Here is a 17,761-nt window from a genome sequence, read left to right as displayed (position 1 = left end):
CACCCAAACAATCTCCCCTGGGCTACGCAAGCCCTTACTTTGCCTTGCAGGTTAAGAATAGGTGCACCGCAATCACCAAGCCCCTGTGAAGTGTTCCCCTGAAGTGTCCAGCCCCTTATCCACTGAATGCTCACAGGTTTCACAGTGGTAGATGTGTTAGTCTGTATCAGCAAAAAAGAAGGAGTAGGAGCTGTGGCACCTTAGAGACTAACAAATTTATTTGAGCATAAGCTTTTGTGGGCTAAATGCTCACAGTAATACCAGGTGTGCAGTCCCCAAGGGAACAATGTACACACCAGCTTCAGTGATTCAACTCAGAATCAGCTGCTTGTATAATTCCTCAGCACTGAGATAGATTTATAGTGAAAACATGAAGTTTAGTATCAAAGGTTCAAGATTCAAGAGATAGTGAGAAAGTATAATAGAAACCAAAAGGATTACATATTTTTTAAAAAAATCAATTTCTAGAGACTTAACAGGCTAACTTCCATCCTAAAGTGTATCTCACCCCAAATATCCTTGTCAGCATTTCAACCAAGCCTGCTTGAGATCCTGTTTTCATGAATGTAATGGCACTACTCAATTACTTCCTAGGTAAAGGATTAACGGGTGTTTTCATTTCCTTGCCTTCTCATTACTTTCCCCAAAGTTCACTGTCTGTACTGTATCAGAGGGGTAGCCATGTTAGTCTGGATCTGTAAAAGCGGCAAAGAGTCCTGTGGCACCTTATAGACTAACAGACATATTGGAGCATAAGTTTTCAAGGGTGAATACCCACTTCTTCAGATGCATGTAGGGGAAATTTCCAGAAGCAGGTATAAATATGCAAGCAAGAATCAGGCTAGGGATAACGAGGTTAGTTCAATCAGGATTGCCACGGTCTGTACTGCAGAGTTAGGATAACACTCCTTCCCCACATAACTTATTCTCTGGTGAGCTGCTTCCCTTTTGATTTCACATCCCACCATTGACTTCAAATAGGGCTTCCACTGGGTTGGCTTACATGCTTAATTTACACGTGGATCAAGAGACAGGTGAATAAACACATTTTGTTGGGCAGAAACCTGTTTGTCAACTCTGCCTTGATACAGACTTTAGGAATGTATTTTTAGTGTACATGCATAACTCTTTGTAGAGTACCTGTACGTACATTTTACAACAATATTAATGACCAGCGATACCTTGGCTTTCATATAAGACCTCACTCAATATTCTTTGCTGAACCAGAATGTATACATTAGGATCAGGACATTCTTGTAACTCCCTTAGCAATTGGCATTGAGGGGTTCTTAGGTCACAGGTAGTTGGTCACCCGAAGTTGCACTGAGGTTGATGAATAGGACTTGCATCCAGAGAGGTCCAACTTTTTTTTTAAAATCTTTGTTCTTAAGTGCACCTTTTGTGGACTTTGATTTTTCCTCAGCTGCTCAACAACCAGGGACCCTGGGTTTGGATGGGTGTAGAAGCATTCGAAGCCCTTTCGGGGGGCACCTGATATCTCTTCTCCACTCATTTATATATGGGAGAAAGAGTCATTGGGGCTTCTCACTATCCTTTGGTGGGTTCCAGGATCTTCTCAATGGGGAGGGAAATTCTGACCGGTGGGGCACTCAAAATATCAGAGAGAGTTTATGAGCCTTCTCTGGTATAAATGTAGTATCAGCACCCGTGGATTCCACAATATGAGACCAGAGGTCCTGAAAAGTTTTGAAGTTATCAATTGCCAGCGTGGCAGCTGGTGTCACTACTTCGTCTGTTGATGAGGATGACTCTTTTGGGGGAGATGAAGGTTGCTGTAGTCCCTTTGCCTTTTCTTGCTTCTGGTGGATCACGTTAAGTTCAAGTGTAAACAGCCTGGCTAATGATGCCACCAGGGCATGGGATCTCCTTTTCCTGGAAGCATGAGAGGGAGTCTGCTTCTGGACAGGTGAGATGACAGTCCCCCTGTAAGGCCAATTTGACTAAGGTAGCTTGTCATATGCGTATTGGCTTGGTTGGGGCTGGCCCAGTGCCACTCACATTCCCCATCTGGGATGGAGGGCTGAATAAGAGCTCCCTAATAACTTTCTTGGGGTCAATTTTTAAAGGTAGAGGAGAGGGATCTCTGCTTGATGCTGGAGAGAAAAGTACACAGGTGACAGTGAGGAGGAGTATTTCTCCCTCTTCAAATGGTGGTGCTGTAGTGTGATATGGTTCCAGGGCCAGTTCCAGGAGACACAGGAAAAATGTCTCCAGAAACGATCCAGATTCCTCCCAGATGTATCTTGGGCTCTTGCTAGACTCCATTGTGGATACCTCCAGAAGTCAGCACCAAGATTAGCACTGGGTCTCTCATTCTCTGGGCCATTTTTGATCTGATTGAAGACTTGGAGGATCTGTTCTTTGAGAAGTGTTGTTTCGTTACATCCTTCTAGGACTTCCCTTCATGTCTGGAGCTATATTTGGACTCTGTCCAGCTCAATGACTGAGCATCACACTGAGCATCTCTGTGTGGACACAGATCCTGATCTGCAGGTATGATGTGTGGCAAGGGAGTGCTGGCTGATGCTGGCTTTCCAGTCTTGCTCTGCTAGTGACTTCACCTTGGGTATGAACAGACTTGCATGGACTTCTCCAGCAGAAATGCCTCAAGCCAAGAGATCTGGGATTATTTGCAGGTCCTGAAGGAAAAGAACTTGAACACAGAGCACCTATCCAGGGTGCAGCTCTCCCCTGGGCAAAAGAAACATCATCTGTGTCCATCCTAGATGGGGATCAGTATGTCACAGGTCAGCCAGGGGCCAAACCCTGAAAGTTTAGTTTGCCAAAAGTATAGCACTTCACCCCACTGTACAGGGGAAACATAGGTAGTTTCTCTTTTATTTTTCCTTCTTTTCTCTTTTGAATGTCCAATTCAATGGGAATGTGAAGACAAAACTTTCTTTTTAACATTTTAAAGTCTCTAAGAAAAATAGTGGTTGGATGCTCGCTAGGTTTTGTCTTCCTGTCAAAAGCATAAGAGGGAATTAAGGAAGGGTCATGACCGCTCTGGATGCATGCATGGCCCCAACAGACACTGCTGTTTAAAAGAATCTGAACTTGCATGCACAAGGTGCATGCATATTTACAGTGGGATTCACTTTGACACATACTTGAGGAACAGTAATTTAGATTCTGTCTCTGGGAGACCTGAAAGCTGGAAGGAAAATGATACTGGTGAAGACAGCATGTCACTGAATCACACTAAAATAACTGTCCTGATAGTAAGGCTCATATAAGCAGGAAAAATCATGTCCCTAAGTGAAGCCTGAGGACTTGGGTTTGATGGAACTCTGTATCTTAACTGTAGGTGGGATGGAGGTAGCTTGATCATTTCCGCTGCTACAACAGTCCATTAACTATAAGTGGCAGATCCAGCCTTCTGAGCACCCTGTACTAAGCCAGTAAATACATATTTTTGCTGTTCTACTAGCCATTTTCCTACCACTCCACGAACCAGATGCAAATACTCTCTTCTCCTCCATGGCAGGCAGGGCAGTGCGGTTCTGCATGTTCTGTGTCCCAGCACATGTTTGCAGTGGAAACCTACCATTTCTATGGTATTTGGGAACTTGTGCACCTGAGGTGGGGTATGCTGAATTTCCCCCTTGCTTCCAAGAGTCTCAGTTGTTTTCGCAACTGATGCAGCGAATGTAGGCAGGTTACTTTTTAGTTTAAAAAAAAATGAAAATAAGGTATGGCTATGAGCAAAGCACTCCTGAAATTTTACCTTTAAAATACTGGTTTTTCTTCATTGCTTTCAACTTCTAATTCACATTCCATCAACAAAATAATAATTGCACATTAAATATCCCTTGGTTTACCATTCATAATGAGATATGTAGGTTAAAAGTGGTATAGCCACAGATGAAATCAAATTGAAACCCACAAACATTAAAATGCTGCTCTATCATTTGTATACAGTACCAAGAAGCATCTGTTTTTGGTAGATGATCAATTTGAATTTAGGATCTGGGAGATATATGACAAAGTAGATGAACATTATGATTTGCAAGGATAGGCAGGGTACAGAGAAGTCACAAAATAGCCAGGGTTGGTGTTTGCAGGGAGGATGAGGAAAGGGGGTTCTTGTTGAAGGAGGATGGGAGATTGTGAGTTGAAGTATACAGTGCCTAGGCAGGGACTTCAGACAAAAATTAAAAAGAGTCTAATAAAATGATGCATAAACTTTAAACCAGTAGGCAAATTAGTAAGGATTGAAGATGCCATAGGTTCAGTAATCAAACAGAAAATTATCCCCAGAAAGTAAGGGGATATTAGTAAATATTAGATATTAGAAAAGTAAGTAATTATCCCTCAGTAATGCTGGTGAAGAGAAAAACACTCTAATACAGGTAGGAACCAAAGATATTACCCCCCCCCAAAGTATGCAGTACCCCTAAAATAGCTTAGGATTTTGAATTTGTGACTCTTGTTCACATCGTACCCATCTCCTGCCTGTTTGGTCTTCCCTAATGTTGTCATAATTATTTAAACTAGTAAGCACTTCAGGGCAGAAAACATTACTTTTGGGGAGGTAATAAAACCAGTCACAGTTGGTGTGCCTATACTCCATAGCAAGCACCCAAACGGGCTGGGGTTGGAGAAGGGATTTTCACCCCTTTCCTGCTTTTTAAACAGGAAAGAGCCAAACTTATCATAAATCTAAATTAATGATTAAAACAGCCATGAGTGGATCTACTGGCCACCCCAATTATACAGCCATTCTGCAGACCTCCCTGGGCGTTAAAGCCTGTCTTAGCCAGAGATTTCTCGCTTGCTCAAGGAGGACATTATATAAGTGACTGACTCTTCGCTGTGGTTGTTAAACCTCTTTGTAGCAAAAAAAGAAGGAAGAGAGACTACTTACGTGTGGACCACTGCCAAGTGAACAAGTAGTCATACCTGACTGCTATCCTTTACTGATAATGGAGAATACTTTACTGATCATGGTTCAACTGTGCTCATTAAATTGGATCTACACTAGGGATATCTCCAAATAATGTTTGTCTCTTACTCATGGAACCTCAAAGCTTTTCTCACCCATATGAACTTTTTTCAATTTAAAAGGATGCCTTTTGGTCATCTTCGACCCCTAGGTGTTTCCAGAACATCAGGCTTCGGTGTTAGCAGACATTGCTGGGGTGGTCATCTATGAAGATGACATCCTGGATCATCTCATTCTCACCATGATGCTTCCCTACATGTAGTACTTCCCTGATTTAAGGACCATCATCTGACCCTGAACATGGAGAAGTGTGTTATTCATTGGGATCAACTGGATTTTGTGGGTCATCATCTGTTGGCACCTGGAAACACTCCATTGCAGTCCAATGTGGATGGACAAGTTGGAATTTCTATCATTTCTTGGGATAACTATTACCTTTATTTTGTGCAAGATTATGCTCTTACTGCATGCTTATGGACCCTGTTACGCAGCAATGTGGTCCGAAACTGGACTCACAGGCAGTGCGCCAGCTCAAACAACATATTATATCAGCTTCTGCACTGGCACACTGTGCCTTACTAGCCCCTATTATTGTCACATATGATGCCTCAGCTGTAGCTCTTGGTGCTGTGCTCTCCCAGATCCACTAGGGGGTGGAACAACCAGTGGCATTCACCTCCTGAGAGCTCTCCTCAGCTGAACATAAAAACTTGGCAGGGAAGCAGGAGGCCCTAGCATGCATATGGGTACGAGAAAAGTGGCACCATTATTTGTATGGCTGCACTTTCACATCACACACCAACCACCAGGTGTTAACTACACTGTTAATGCCATCCAGCCCAGGGCACTAACACCTTCATATTCACAGATGGCCTGATAGTCTGCATCAGTACAATTCCTCAGTACTGTACCATCCAGGTAAACACAATCAAGGGGCTGATCACCTGTCCTGGGCTTCACTTGACAAGTCCACAGAAAGGGGGATTATGAGCCAGAAAAACGACAATAATACCTTGACTGATCTCTCTTGCCACTCCCAAATCATTGTTAGAGACACTGCCCCAGGATGTACTGTTACAAGCAGGGCCATCCCTAGGGTGGTGCATGGTCCAGGACAAAGGCGCTGAATTTCTAATCTGCTGGGGGGTGCTCCCCCTGGTTCCGCCCAGGCCACGCCCCCACTCCACTCCTTCCCGCAAACCCCACCCTGCTTCTTCCCAACCCCACTCTGCTCCCGCCCCGCCTCTTCCCGCCCAGTTCCACCCCCTCCCCCGAGCACGCTGCGCCCTCGCTCCTCTCCTCTCCCCCGCCAGCGCCTCCTGACGCCACAAAACATCTGATCTGCCACAGGTGGTAGGCGCTGAGAGGGACGGGGAGGTGCTGATTGGTGGGGCCCACCGGCAGGCAAGAGGCACTGGGGAGAGGGGGAGGTTCTAGCGGGGGGCTCCTCCTCACCCCCCCGCTCACCACTTGCCTCCCGGTTCATCTCCTCACCCCGCTCGCCTGCCCACCTCTCGCCTCACCTCCCCACCTGCCTTTTGGGGATTTTATGGAAGAGCAGGGCCCCCCAAAGCGTGGTGTCCAGGGAGGTCTCCCCGATTTGCCATACCCAAGGGATGGCTCTGGTTATCAGAAAGTTCTCAAATATGTTTGTCAAGATTGACCAGAAACTATTTCAGATTATCTGGGGGCTTATTTTCATGTGAGACATGAATTGTCAGCATGGGGTGATCTACTTTGGGACTCATAGGTGGCATTTCCAGAGGTCATGCAGACAGAGGTGCTGGCCATGGCCCACAAAAGGCACCTTGGGATGGTACATAAGAGGCAGAGGTGTCGCATGGCGGTACAGTGGTCAGGAATTGATAGTCACATTGAAGAGATGTTCAGAAATTGTGAACCATATTTACTTAGTTGTAAATCCTATAAGCAAGCCAGTGTACCTCTGATACCTACCCTGCTGCCAACTTGGCCATGACAGTCCACACAGCTAGCCTTAAGTGGAGAAATGATTCTTGCCCTGCAGCATCAGTGTTTCTATTAGTAGCTTAGAATCTTTTTGCAAATGGTCAGAGGTAGCAGCTAGCAGCCTAGTACCATTACAAATTGTCTGTGATCAGCTGGAGGAGTGGTTCTTTAGGTGGGATTATCCATTAATGATAATTATTGATAACAGACTGAAGTTTGTTTCTGCTTCTTTTACTCAATTCCTAGCGGATAAAGAGATCTGGCATGTCTGTAATCCCAGCTACCATCCTCAGGCTAATGGGGGTGAAGAGAGATTTAATCTCAGATTGAAGAACAAACTTTGGGCTCATCTGACCCAGGGTTTGGCATTTCTGCAAGCTCTCCACCCAGTATTACAGCATTACTGGGCTGTTCCCCAGAGATCAATAGGTCAGTCCCCAGCTTTCCTGATGCTGGGGCGAGAGTTGTGCTTATCATTACTTATTAAGCCCCATTTTAAAGATCCACAGCATATAGGTGGTCCACAGCAAGTTCACAACCACATACAGAAGCAGCAGGCATGATACAAAGGTTACACAGATGACACAGAGGGCTAGGGTGAAGACCCTGGTGGTGGGGCAATGGGTATTGGTACACAGACTATGCAGGGGGGTTCAAGTTTGGATCACAGCTTTCAATTCCAAAGCAGATGTCTAGGAGTGGTAACATACGAATTGCATGACGGGTCCCATTGGCATACCAGTAATTTAGTGCATGCACAGGAGACCATCACAAGGGAAGGGGGTGTGGAAATCCCCTCTGCACCATCTGCACCTGAAGGGGTACTGCCTGCTCCAACACAGGCCAGGTCTACACTAGACTTGTATCATTATAACTGTGTCATGCAAAGATGTGAAAAATCCACACTCCTGAGCAATGCAGTTATACTGAACTAACCCCCAGATTAGACAGCACTATGTCAACAGGAGAGCTTCTCCCTTTAACATAGCTACCTCCTCTCAGGGAGGTGAATTAACTATGCCAACAGGAGAAGCTCTCCCATCAGCGTAGTAGCATCTTCAGTAAAGTGCTACAGTGAGGCAGTTACACCAGTGCAGCTGTGCTGCTGCAATGCTGTATGTGAAGACAAACCCAGAGTCTCCAATTTCACTTCCAACCCCGCATCTGCCAGCTGTTGGTGTCCCAAGGGTGATGCATAGACCTTTACGCTCCTGTGGGCCCCCATGTTGGCTGAAGGACTTTGTGGTGTAACAACCAAATGAATTACCGGTATTTTGAAGGTTTAAATTGTATAATTTGTTACTGTATGGTTGTACAAAAAAAAAACCTGTTCGGAGGTGGAAAATGTGCTATTTGGAAACAGCTGTTTATGGGGCATGGCTCCTTTAAGACACCAGGAAAAGGAACAGGCAAAGCTCCAGTGAGCATCATGAGGAAGAGAACCTTGAGGGGGTGCCAGGAGGAGCCCTGGAATAAAGTTTGTTCTTGTTTGCATTTAAACCTGAGCGGCCTTCAAGTTACTGGGATACCACACTTTCCTTTGCTGATTGGTGGCTTTTTGAGAAGGCAGTGGAGAGGAATTAGGAAGAGGAGAAACCAAAAACTGCTGCTCACACCTCACTTTGGAGAGTAAGAGGAGGAGAAAGCACTACAACATATGGTTCTCCATCCTGTCCTGCATCCTACTGTGGAAACTGAGCATCTGTTTTATTAGTTGCAATTTCAGCAGCAAAATTAGGACTGGGAGATTAGGGCTAAAAGATGGGAGAAAGCTCTTTTGGGCTGGATGCATGAGAAAGCAGCCTGCCTCATCTCTTTGTTCCCTACAGTCCCTTGTCATACTCTTTGAATGCATGTGAATTTGTCCTATAATCTTTACCCAACAGTTTTTAATATTTGTGAAGATTTTAGGCTATATTCACTCAAATATTTTTAAAAATATATTAATTATATATATTACTTTTTTCCTCTTCGTATGATCCTCCAGAGCTGCTGCTGTAGCGAGATTCTAGCCTGTGGTGCTGGCGGTTCAAATTACTATTCAACCCACTGTAGATATCTAGATGCACATAGCTGAACAAATGAATACATGAATGTTAATAACAGGCATGTTTCGTGGTAAAATGATATAGCAATTCAGTGCTTTACACAAGGGTTTCTTTTAAATGTAACTATCTGAGACAATCTGTTGCAGTAGTATATTTCTTTAAAACACCTGCATTAATATCTAGCTGAATACAATGTTTATGTACATATTAAATAACACATTCATAATACGTAAAACATGATAGAGAAGTAAATATTGAAACTGGTAATAATTATCTCAAAGGGAAATAGAATAATTACTAAGAGCTTGAGTGTTAGGCACCTATATAAGAAAAAGTCCCAAAAAACAGGACTGTCCCTATAAAAACGGACATCGCATCACCCTAGTTATGTTTGTAAAATGCCTATTACCCCCTCACCCCCTGTCCTGTTTTTTCACAGTTGCTATCTGGTCACCCTAAACGTAACAAGAGTGGTTCTTACCCCAAAGGAGCTTACACTCAAGTTGATTTTATCATTCACCAAAACTTAAAGTCAATATATGAATTGACACAGATATTCACAGGTTGAGATCCTCACGCCCCACTCTGGCCCCTTTTTGCCATAGAAAATGGTCAGAGCAGAGTAAATGAGCCTTAAAAGCCTCTTTTCCAGTCAGTACAGGATTTCCCTAGCACAAGCACTGTGGAAGACAGCCAGATGGCTGCTTCCTAAAGACCCCCCAGCCCACTTGCAAGCCTGGGTATAAGGTACATATTTTGAATGTGGTTGCAGTGTGCACACCTGCAGAGATTCTGGACAGTGCTGAAGCTCAGAAGTCAGCCCAGGGGGACTGCTGTAACTCAGATAGGCCTCTAGCACTGTCTATTTTAGCTGTAGTCCTCTCCAGCCCCAAGAATAGCTGAAGACTGGGAAGGTGCAAAGGTGGCTAAAAGCTACCTGAGCTGCCCAGCCTCCTGGGCTCCAAGTTCTGTGTTACATGTCTTAGAAAAGACAGTTACCTTTTCCGTAACTGGTGTTCTTCGAGATGTGTTGCTCACGTCTATTCCACAATAGGTGTGTGTGCTCGCCACATGCACTGGTTCCAGAAGTTTTTCCCCTAGCAGAACCCGTAGGGGGGAGTGCCCCAGCGACCCCTGGAGTGGTGTCTCTATGGCGCAGTATAAGGGGAGCTGAGCGCTCCCCCCACCCTCAGTTCCTTCTTGCCAGACAACTCCGACAGAGGGAAAGGAGGGTGGGATGTGGAATAGACATGAGCAACACATCTCGAAGAACACCAGTTATGGAAAAAGGTAACTGTCTTTTCTTCTTCGGGTGATTGCTCATATGTATTCCACAATAGGTGATTCCAAGCTATATCTGTTGGAGGTGGGTAGGAGTTCACAAATTATCGGGACGGAGTACAGCCCTGCCGAACCCGGTGTCATCCCTAGTTTGGGAGACGATCGCATAGTGTGAGGTGAACATACGAACCGAAGACCAGATGGCAGTTCTACAAATGTCCTGGATGGGGACATGGGACAAGAAGGAAGCAGACAAGCTTGAGTGCGCTCGACTTGAGTGTGCCTTCACAATCGGTGACAGGGGGATACCCGCCAGATCATAACAGGTACGGATGCACGAAGTGATCCAGTTGGAGAGCCGCTTAGTGGAGATCGACCGACCCCTCATGCGCTCAGCTGAGGCGATGAACAGTTGCAAGACTTTCTGAACGGCTTGGTTCGCTCGAGGTAGAAAGCCAGAGCCCGTCACACATCGAGTGTGTGGAGACGGCGCTCCTCACTGGATGCGTGGGGCTTGGGGCAGAGGACCGGTAGGAAAACGTCCTGACCCATGGGATAGGCAGAGACCACCTTCGGGAAGAACTCAGGATGTGGGTGGAGCCGGACCTTGTCCTTATGGAAAACCATGTATGGAAGCTTGGAGGTCAGGGCCCTGAGCTCCGAGACCCACCTGGCCGACGTGATTGCGACCAGGAAGGCCATTTTCCATGAGAGATGGGACTAAGCACATGGCTAGCAGCTCAAATGGGAGTCCCGTGAGACAGGCCCACACCAGGTTTAGGTCCCACTGTGGGACCGGCAGCCTAGCATACAGGAAGAGATGGTCCAACCCCTTGAGGAACCGGCCAGTCATGGGAGAATACTGTGTGACCCTGCACCGGCGGATGGAAGGCTGATATGGCCATGAGGTGGACCTTGACTGACGAGAATGCCAGGCCCTGGGCTCTAAGGTGGAGAAGGTAGTCCAGGATAAGCTGGAATGGGGTGGCCACCAGGGAAATGCCCTGCTCATTCGCCCATCTGGAGAACTGGGACCACTTTGCCAAGTAGGTGCGGCGCGGCATGTGGCGAGCTGCCTGCTTTCTAGGAGGACGCGTTGAACCCCTTCTGAGTATGTCCTTTCATCCCTACCTAACCATTGAGCAGCCACTGAGGTGGAGAAGGCAGCCCCGGTCCTGGGAGAGCAGGTCCAGGCAGAATGGCAATGGCCCCGGCAGAGCAACCACCAGGTCCATGAGAGTACCATACCAATGTTGCCTGGGCCATGCTGGGACAATCAGAAGGACCTGGGCCTTTTCCATCTTTATTTTTTTCAGGACCTTGCTGATCAGTGGAAACTGAGGAAAGGCATAGAGAAACCGGTCTGAGCAGGACAGGAGGAAGGCATCGGAGACAGCACCCCATCCCAGCCCCGTCCTGGAGCAGAACCGGGGACAGTGCCGGTTCTGTCGACTAGCGAACAGGTCCATCTGGGGGTCCCCCATAATTGGAAAAGCCTGTGAGCCAACTCCAGATGGAGAGACCACTCGTGCTGAGAGGAGAAGTCCCTGCTCAAGCAATCCGCCCACATATTCCGGGTGCCCAGTAGATGGAAGGCCTTTAGGTAGATGTCATGGGCTATACAGAAATCCCACAAGGGCTTCGCGGCAGAGGGGAGAAGGATCGGGACCAGCCTTGCCTGTTGATATAGAATATCGAGGCCATGTTGTCCATGAGGACCCTGACCACCCTGCCCTCCAGGAGCGAGCGGAAGGCCACGCACACCAGCCATACTGCCCTGAGCTCCTTGACATTTATGTGAAGGGTCAGATCCTGAGCCGACCATAGACGTTGTGTCTGAATGTTCCCCATGTGGGCCCTCAACCAAGGTCTGACGCATGGGACACCAGTTCCAGCGGTGGGGCCCTATCCCTGAACGGGACCCCTTGGAGCATGTTGCTCAGGGCAGACCACCACCACAGGGAGATAATCACCGAGTCGGGTATGGTGAAGACTTTGTCCATCCCGGCCCTGGCCTGGGAGAACTCTGAGGCCAACCAGAGCTGGAGGGGCCTCATCCTGAGTCCAACACGACAGACCATGTACATGCATGCCAACATGTGACCCAAGAGCTGGAAGCATCCTCTGTCTGTTATCACCAGGAACCTTGTGCCTGCGTTGATGAGCCTCTTCAGGGTCTTGAATCTGTCCGATGGGATGGAGGCTCTGGCCAACGAGGCATCCAGGAGCGCCCCGATAAACTCTATGCGTTGAACCAGGACTAACGTGGATTTGGTGTTGTTTACCAACTGACCCAAAGTGGTGCACGTGGACAGGAGGAGCGTCACATGATCCCTCACCTGTGACCCGAAGCTGCCTTTGACCAGCCAATCGTCCAGATAGGGAAAGATCTGGAGCCTCCCATCACCTGAGGTCAGCCGCTACCACCAAAATACATATTGTAAATACCCTGGGGTCTGTGGACAGGCCAAATGGGAGGACCGTAAATTGATAGTGATTCTGCCCCACCACAAAACAGAGGAAGTATCTTTGCCCCTCAAATATATGAATTTGGAAGTATGCATCCTGCAGATCGAGGGCAGCATACCAGTCCCCGGGATCCAGGGAGGGGATGATGGAGGCCAGGGAGACCATGCGGAACTTGAACTTCACCATGACTAGTTCAGACCTCGCAGGTCCAGGATGAGCCTGAGTCCCCCTTTGGCCTTCATGATAAGGAAAAAGCGGGAGTAGTACCCCTTGCCTTTGAACTCCCTGGGCACCACTTCCATCGCTCCTAGGCCCAGGAGCCGCCCCACCTCCTTCTTGAGCAAAGCTTCGTGCGAGGGGTCCCCCAGGAGGGACGGGGGATGGTTGGGCGGGGAGGAAGTAAATTGGAGGATGTAGCCCCGGGAGATGGTGTTGAGGACCCAGAGGTCTGAGGTCAGCTGCGCCCACTCCACGGGGAAAGCACACAATTGATTGGAGAAGGGAAGCTTTATCGAGGGTGGATCCCTGATGAGAACTGGTAGGGCACCCCCGAGCGTCCCATCAAAACCGCCTTTTCCCTGCCTGCTTGCCCCTGGTTGGCACAGGTTGGGCACAGACCAAGACTGCCTCTGAGGGCACCTCTTGTAGTCCCGCGACTTCTTATAGGCGGCCTTGTATTTTGGGTAAGTGGCCTGAGTGGGAGTCTGCTGAGGCTTGAATTTAGATTTAGCCGGAGCCGGAACTTAGAGACCCAGAGTCTGGAGGGTCGTGTGGGAGTCTTTCATGCCATGCAGCCTTGTATCCATTTGTTATGCAAACAGAGCTCTGCTGTCAAATGGGAGATCCTGCATGGAGGTCTGCACCTCGCTCGACAGCCCAGAGAGCAGGAGCCACGACGCCCTTGTCATGGACGCCGCAGAGGCCATGGATCGTGCGGCCATGTCCGTCGCATCCGAAGCTGCCGGCAGGGTTGTTCTGGAAGCCACTGTACCCTCCTCCACCTTTGAACTCCTTCCTATCATGCTCCTGGAGGGAGTCCTTGAACTTGGGCAGGGAGCCCCATAGATTGAACTCATACCAGCCCAGGAGAGCCTTGTGGTTAACTGAAAGATCGAAGACGAATAAATTTTTCTCCCAAAAGAGTCCAGCTTCCACGAATCTTTATTTTTGGGGATAGGAGCTGGCTGGCCCTGCCGTTCCCTGTGGTTGACTGACTCGACCACCAGGGAATTGGGTGCCAGGTGGGTGTATAAGTACTTGTGTCCCTTGGCAGGTACAAAGTACTTGCGTTCCGCCTTCTTGGAGATGGGGGCCAACAAGGCCAGTATTTGCCACAGGGCATTTGAAATTTTTGCCACTCCTTCATAGAGACGCAAGGCTACCCTGCCCGGTTCCGAAGAGGACAGCATATTAAACAGGGAGTCCACCTCTGTCTGGAGATGGAGGTTTGATGCCACTCTTTTTAAGAGTTCTTGGTGGGCCCTAAAGTCCTCCTGCAGGACAGAGGGGGGGCAGAGCCATAATCGCCTCATCTCGGGAGGACGAGGAGGCCGGTGTGGTACTCTAGGTATCCGCCGGCACGGAAGGGTCCACCACCTGGTCGGTCTCCGGGCATGGTGCCGAGGATGTACGTCCCATTGACTCCTTCCTCAGAGGTCTGGAGAGGGAGGCCAATGGTGCTTCGGAGGCCAGGGTGCCCACTGGTACCATTGGGCTGGCCACAGGGCCCAGTGCCACTGCATCTGCTGCAGCTCCGGTGGAGCCGGTTGTTCAGCCTGGCTGGCCTGGCTTATCAATGGACGACTACGAACGGAGTCCGGGCTGACATACAACCTGCTGACATACAACCTGCCACTGTTCCCGGACCGGGAGTGACACCGATCGTTGCAAAATTTGCAAAATTTTGCAAAAATGCAAAATTGGGACCGTGATTCCAACGTGGAGGACCGGTACTGTCAGTAACAGCTGCTCTGCAATCGGCTCCGATGGGCAGATGCGCAACGGCGAGACACTGGTGATCAATGCCTGGGACTGTGGAGGCAATGCCTTGGCGGTGTCTTGGAGCAGGATTCTGAGCAGGAATGGCGTCAACACCCGTGCCGTGACCGGCTGTGATAACCCTTCCGAGACAAGGACCTTGGGTGACATCTGCCTTGGTCCCGTCAATATTCGCTCCTCGAAGTGGAGCGGTGCCGAGAATCTCAGTCAGATGGAACCCAACCAGCCTGGTGGGAGTCAAGGGCGATCCACATGGACTTTGCCCTGAACAGGCGCTGGGCGGCGAACGGCATCGGGAACATTCCCTCGACCAAGACTGGTACCGAGCCGGGGCGACTGCGGAGATCCCAGCTGTGGCTTGCCTCTGGAGTGTGGAGCCAACGTCGGTGGTGCTCCTGGTACCGGCATGGACATAACGTCCCGGGCCGCCTGCAGGGCCTCTGGCATGGAGATGGAGATGGCATGGCATGGACATCCAGGGAGGCCTGCTCCGAATGGGCCGGGCTACTCCGCTCGACTTGAATTGGAGGCCTAGAGGCTGGTGGGGATCGAGGACTGCCCGACGTAGGTCTAACCTCTGTCCCGGGTTTACTTCGGTGCTGTTGCAAAGAAGGCGTCTTTGCAGCCCTCTTGGCATGCCCCGTGGATGGGGAGCGGCCCACTGGTTGATGGCACCGGAGTATCGCCGCGCCGCGCCACTGACCCTGACTCCATCAAAATAGCCTGGAGCCTAATGTCTCTTTCTCTCTTGGTCTGAGGCTTAAACGACTTGCAAATTTTGCAACGATCGCTGATATGGGTTTCTCCCAAACAGCGCAGACAGTCCGCGTGTGGGTCACTCCTTGGCACAGACTGCCAACAAGTGTCACACAACTTAAAACCTGGGGCGTGGGGCATGCCCCGGCCTGGGTGCTCTAACTAACTGAACTAACTAAACAGCTAACTAACTACAGGTACTAATACTGAACGAACAAGCAGTTCTGGGGACGAGCTACAGCAAAGCTGGAGCAGAGTAATTCTGATGCACCTTCACTGGCAGCAAGAAGGAACTGAAGGTGCGGGGAGCGCACAGCTCCCCTTATACTGCGCCATGGAGGCGCCACTCCAGGGGTCGCTGGGGCGCTCCCCCCTATGGGTACTGCTAGGGGAAAAACTTCTGGCACCAGTGCACGAGGCGAACACGCACACCACATGAGCAATCACTCAAAGAAGCAGCAAAGTTCAGAATCTTGCACAGAATGCCTTCAACAAAAATATTTGGAGAGCTCTCCTTTAGCAGAGCCACACAGAGGGGATCCAGGGTAAAATCTGAAACTGAGCCCGCCCAAGAGTACAAAAACAAACATGGAGGGGAGGGGAGAGGAGACAGCTCCTGTCTCACAGGGCTTGGCCCAGCTCCCTATTCTGGTTGTTATGATCTGATGGGATCACAGTGCCACTCAGGTGTGGCCCTCTTGCCCCTCTGTCATGACTGGGGACAAGGGGTCGGTGGGCAAAATTTCAATGAATAGCATTGTGACCTGGAGTGTGGTGTCGCAGCACCACTCTGTTTGGGGTCCCTCTCAAACAGGGGGCCCGAGGCAAACTGCCCTCCAGACAGCCCTTTCCATTAAACCTAAATTTTTTTGTTTTGTTTTGTTATAACATGGGACTTGTCTGCTTCGGGAAGTTTATCAGCATAATTATGCCAGAATTATTATAAGAATGTAGTAATAACAGTATAAAACTCTGTGTGGACACTCTTATTCCAGAGTAAGAATGCCTTTTTCCACTTTAGCTTATGCTGTTTTCAAAATGACAAAAACTAAATCAGAAAAAGGCACTTTTATAGTGGAATAAGAGTGTCAACATGGGGAGTTATACCAGAGAAATTATACAGATATAGTTCTGCTGCTAAATTTCCCCATGTAGGAAAACCTTTAAAAACAAACAAAAAAAGCCCCACAAATCCTATGGGACTGATACCTTAGCAGCTCAGCTTTTTTATCTCAGATAGATTTAAATAGGAGGGCCACACAGGGAGCAGCCACAAATCTGGAAGAGTAAATTAGAGGTCAAGAAATATATGCATTGTTGGTTCCTAATAAATCAATCAGGAAACAGAGATTTGAATATGTAATCTGATTGGCTGCAACAATAATATAGTGTAAATTGAGAAATCGATCAGACTGCAGTTATTTGCACTGGTTATCAATAGTCAAGAATTCAGTACTGTTGGTCTTTGAGGAGATACTTACTTCTCTTCAATATTATCTTTTGTATGCTTATTGTCAAGATTGCCATCTGTAGGAGCAACCATTGTATTGCTACTGGAAGTGGTACCTGTAAATTAAGGACAAAGAGAAAAATAGCTTAGGATAGGTAAATATATTGAAAAGTTTATGCAATGTATGAATTTATCTGAAAATCCTGGATCTATATTTTCTTTCTAAAGTAGTACTGTTTAAGAGCCGTAGGGATACGTTTACACCGCAATAAAACACCTGAGGCTGGCCTGGGTCAGCTGACTCGGGCTTGGGGGGAATGGGGATCAAGCTGTGGGGCTATAACATAACAGTGTAGATGTTTGTACTACGGCTGGAGCCCAGGCTCTGGGAATCCTTGGGGGTCTCAGGGCTCCAGTCCAAGCCTGAACATCTGCACTGTAATTTTATAGCCCCACAACCATAGCCCCATAAGCCTAAATCAGCTGACCCGGGCCCACCTCATGTGTTATATTGCAGTGTAGATACTACCTAAGGTTCATCACGCTTTGTCGCAATCCGTTCAAATATAAATTGAGGACTATTTATTATCAATTTAAAAAACAATTACAATTTAGATTTAAAAATATGCTATAAACAAACATTTTCACTATGACACAGATCTTGAAAGTTTTTGATAGTAAGGTCAGTAATGCTTATGAAATAGTATTTACTAATATGTTTAGTTTGTGTATATAAAGGATTTGTGTTCAAGTCTTTATGATGTGCATTTAGTAGAAAGTTAATTTTTTGTAAAAGGTTTTAAATATGTATTTCTTCCTTTCCTA

At 47.9% G+C, this 17,761-nt stretch overlaps 1 protein-coding gene across 16 annotated transcripts in view; it reads right to left on the bottom strand.

Moving 5' to 3' along the window:
- Positions 1-17,761, bottom strand: part of FRYL (FRY like transcription coactivator) — a 429,780-nt gene that overhangs the window by 114,172 nt on the left and 297,847 nt on the right. For all 16 annotated transcript variants that reach the window (XM_043513888.1, XM_043513887.1, XM_043513879.1 and 13 more), the window contains 2 exons: positions 16,968-17,052; positions 8,895-9,007 (listed from right to left, as the gene is read on the bottom strand). In XM_043513888.1, the coding sequence (XP_043369823.1) occupies positions 8,895-9,007; positions 16,968-17,052 (198 nt within the window). The remainder of the gene's footprint in view (positions 1-8,894; positions 9,008-16,967; positions 17,053-17,761) is intronic.

Source organism: Dermochelys coriacea, chromosome 4 (assembly GCF_009764565.3).
Source record: "Dermochelys coriacea isolate rDerCor1 chromosome 4, rDerCor1.pri.v4, whole genome shotgun sequence".
NCBI lineage: Eukaryota > Metazoa > Chordata > Testudines > Dermochelyidae > Dermochelys > Dermochelys coriacea.
This window is presented reverse-complemented; position numbering and strand designations above follow the sequence as displayed.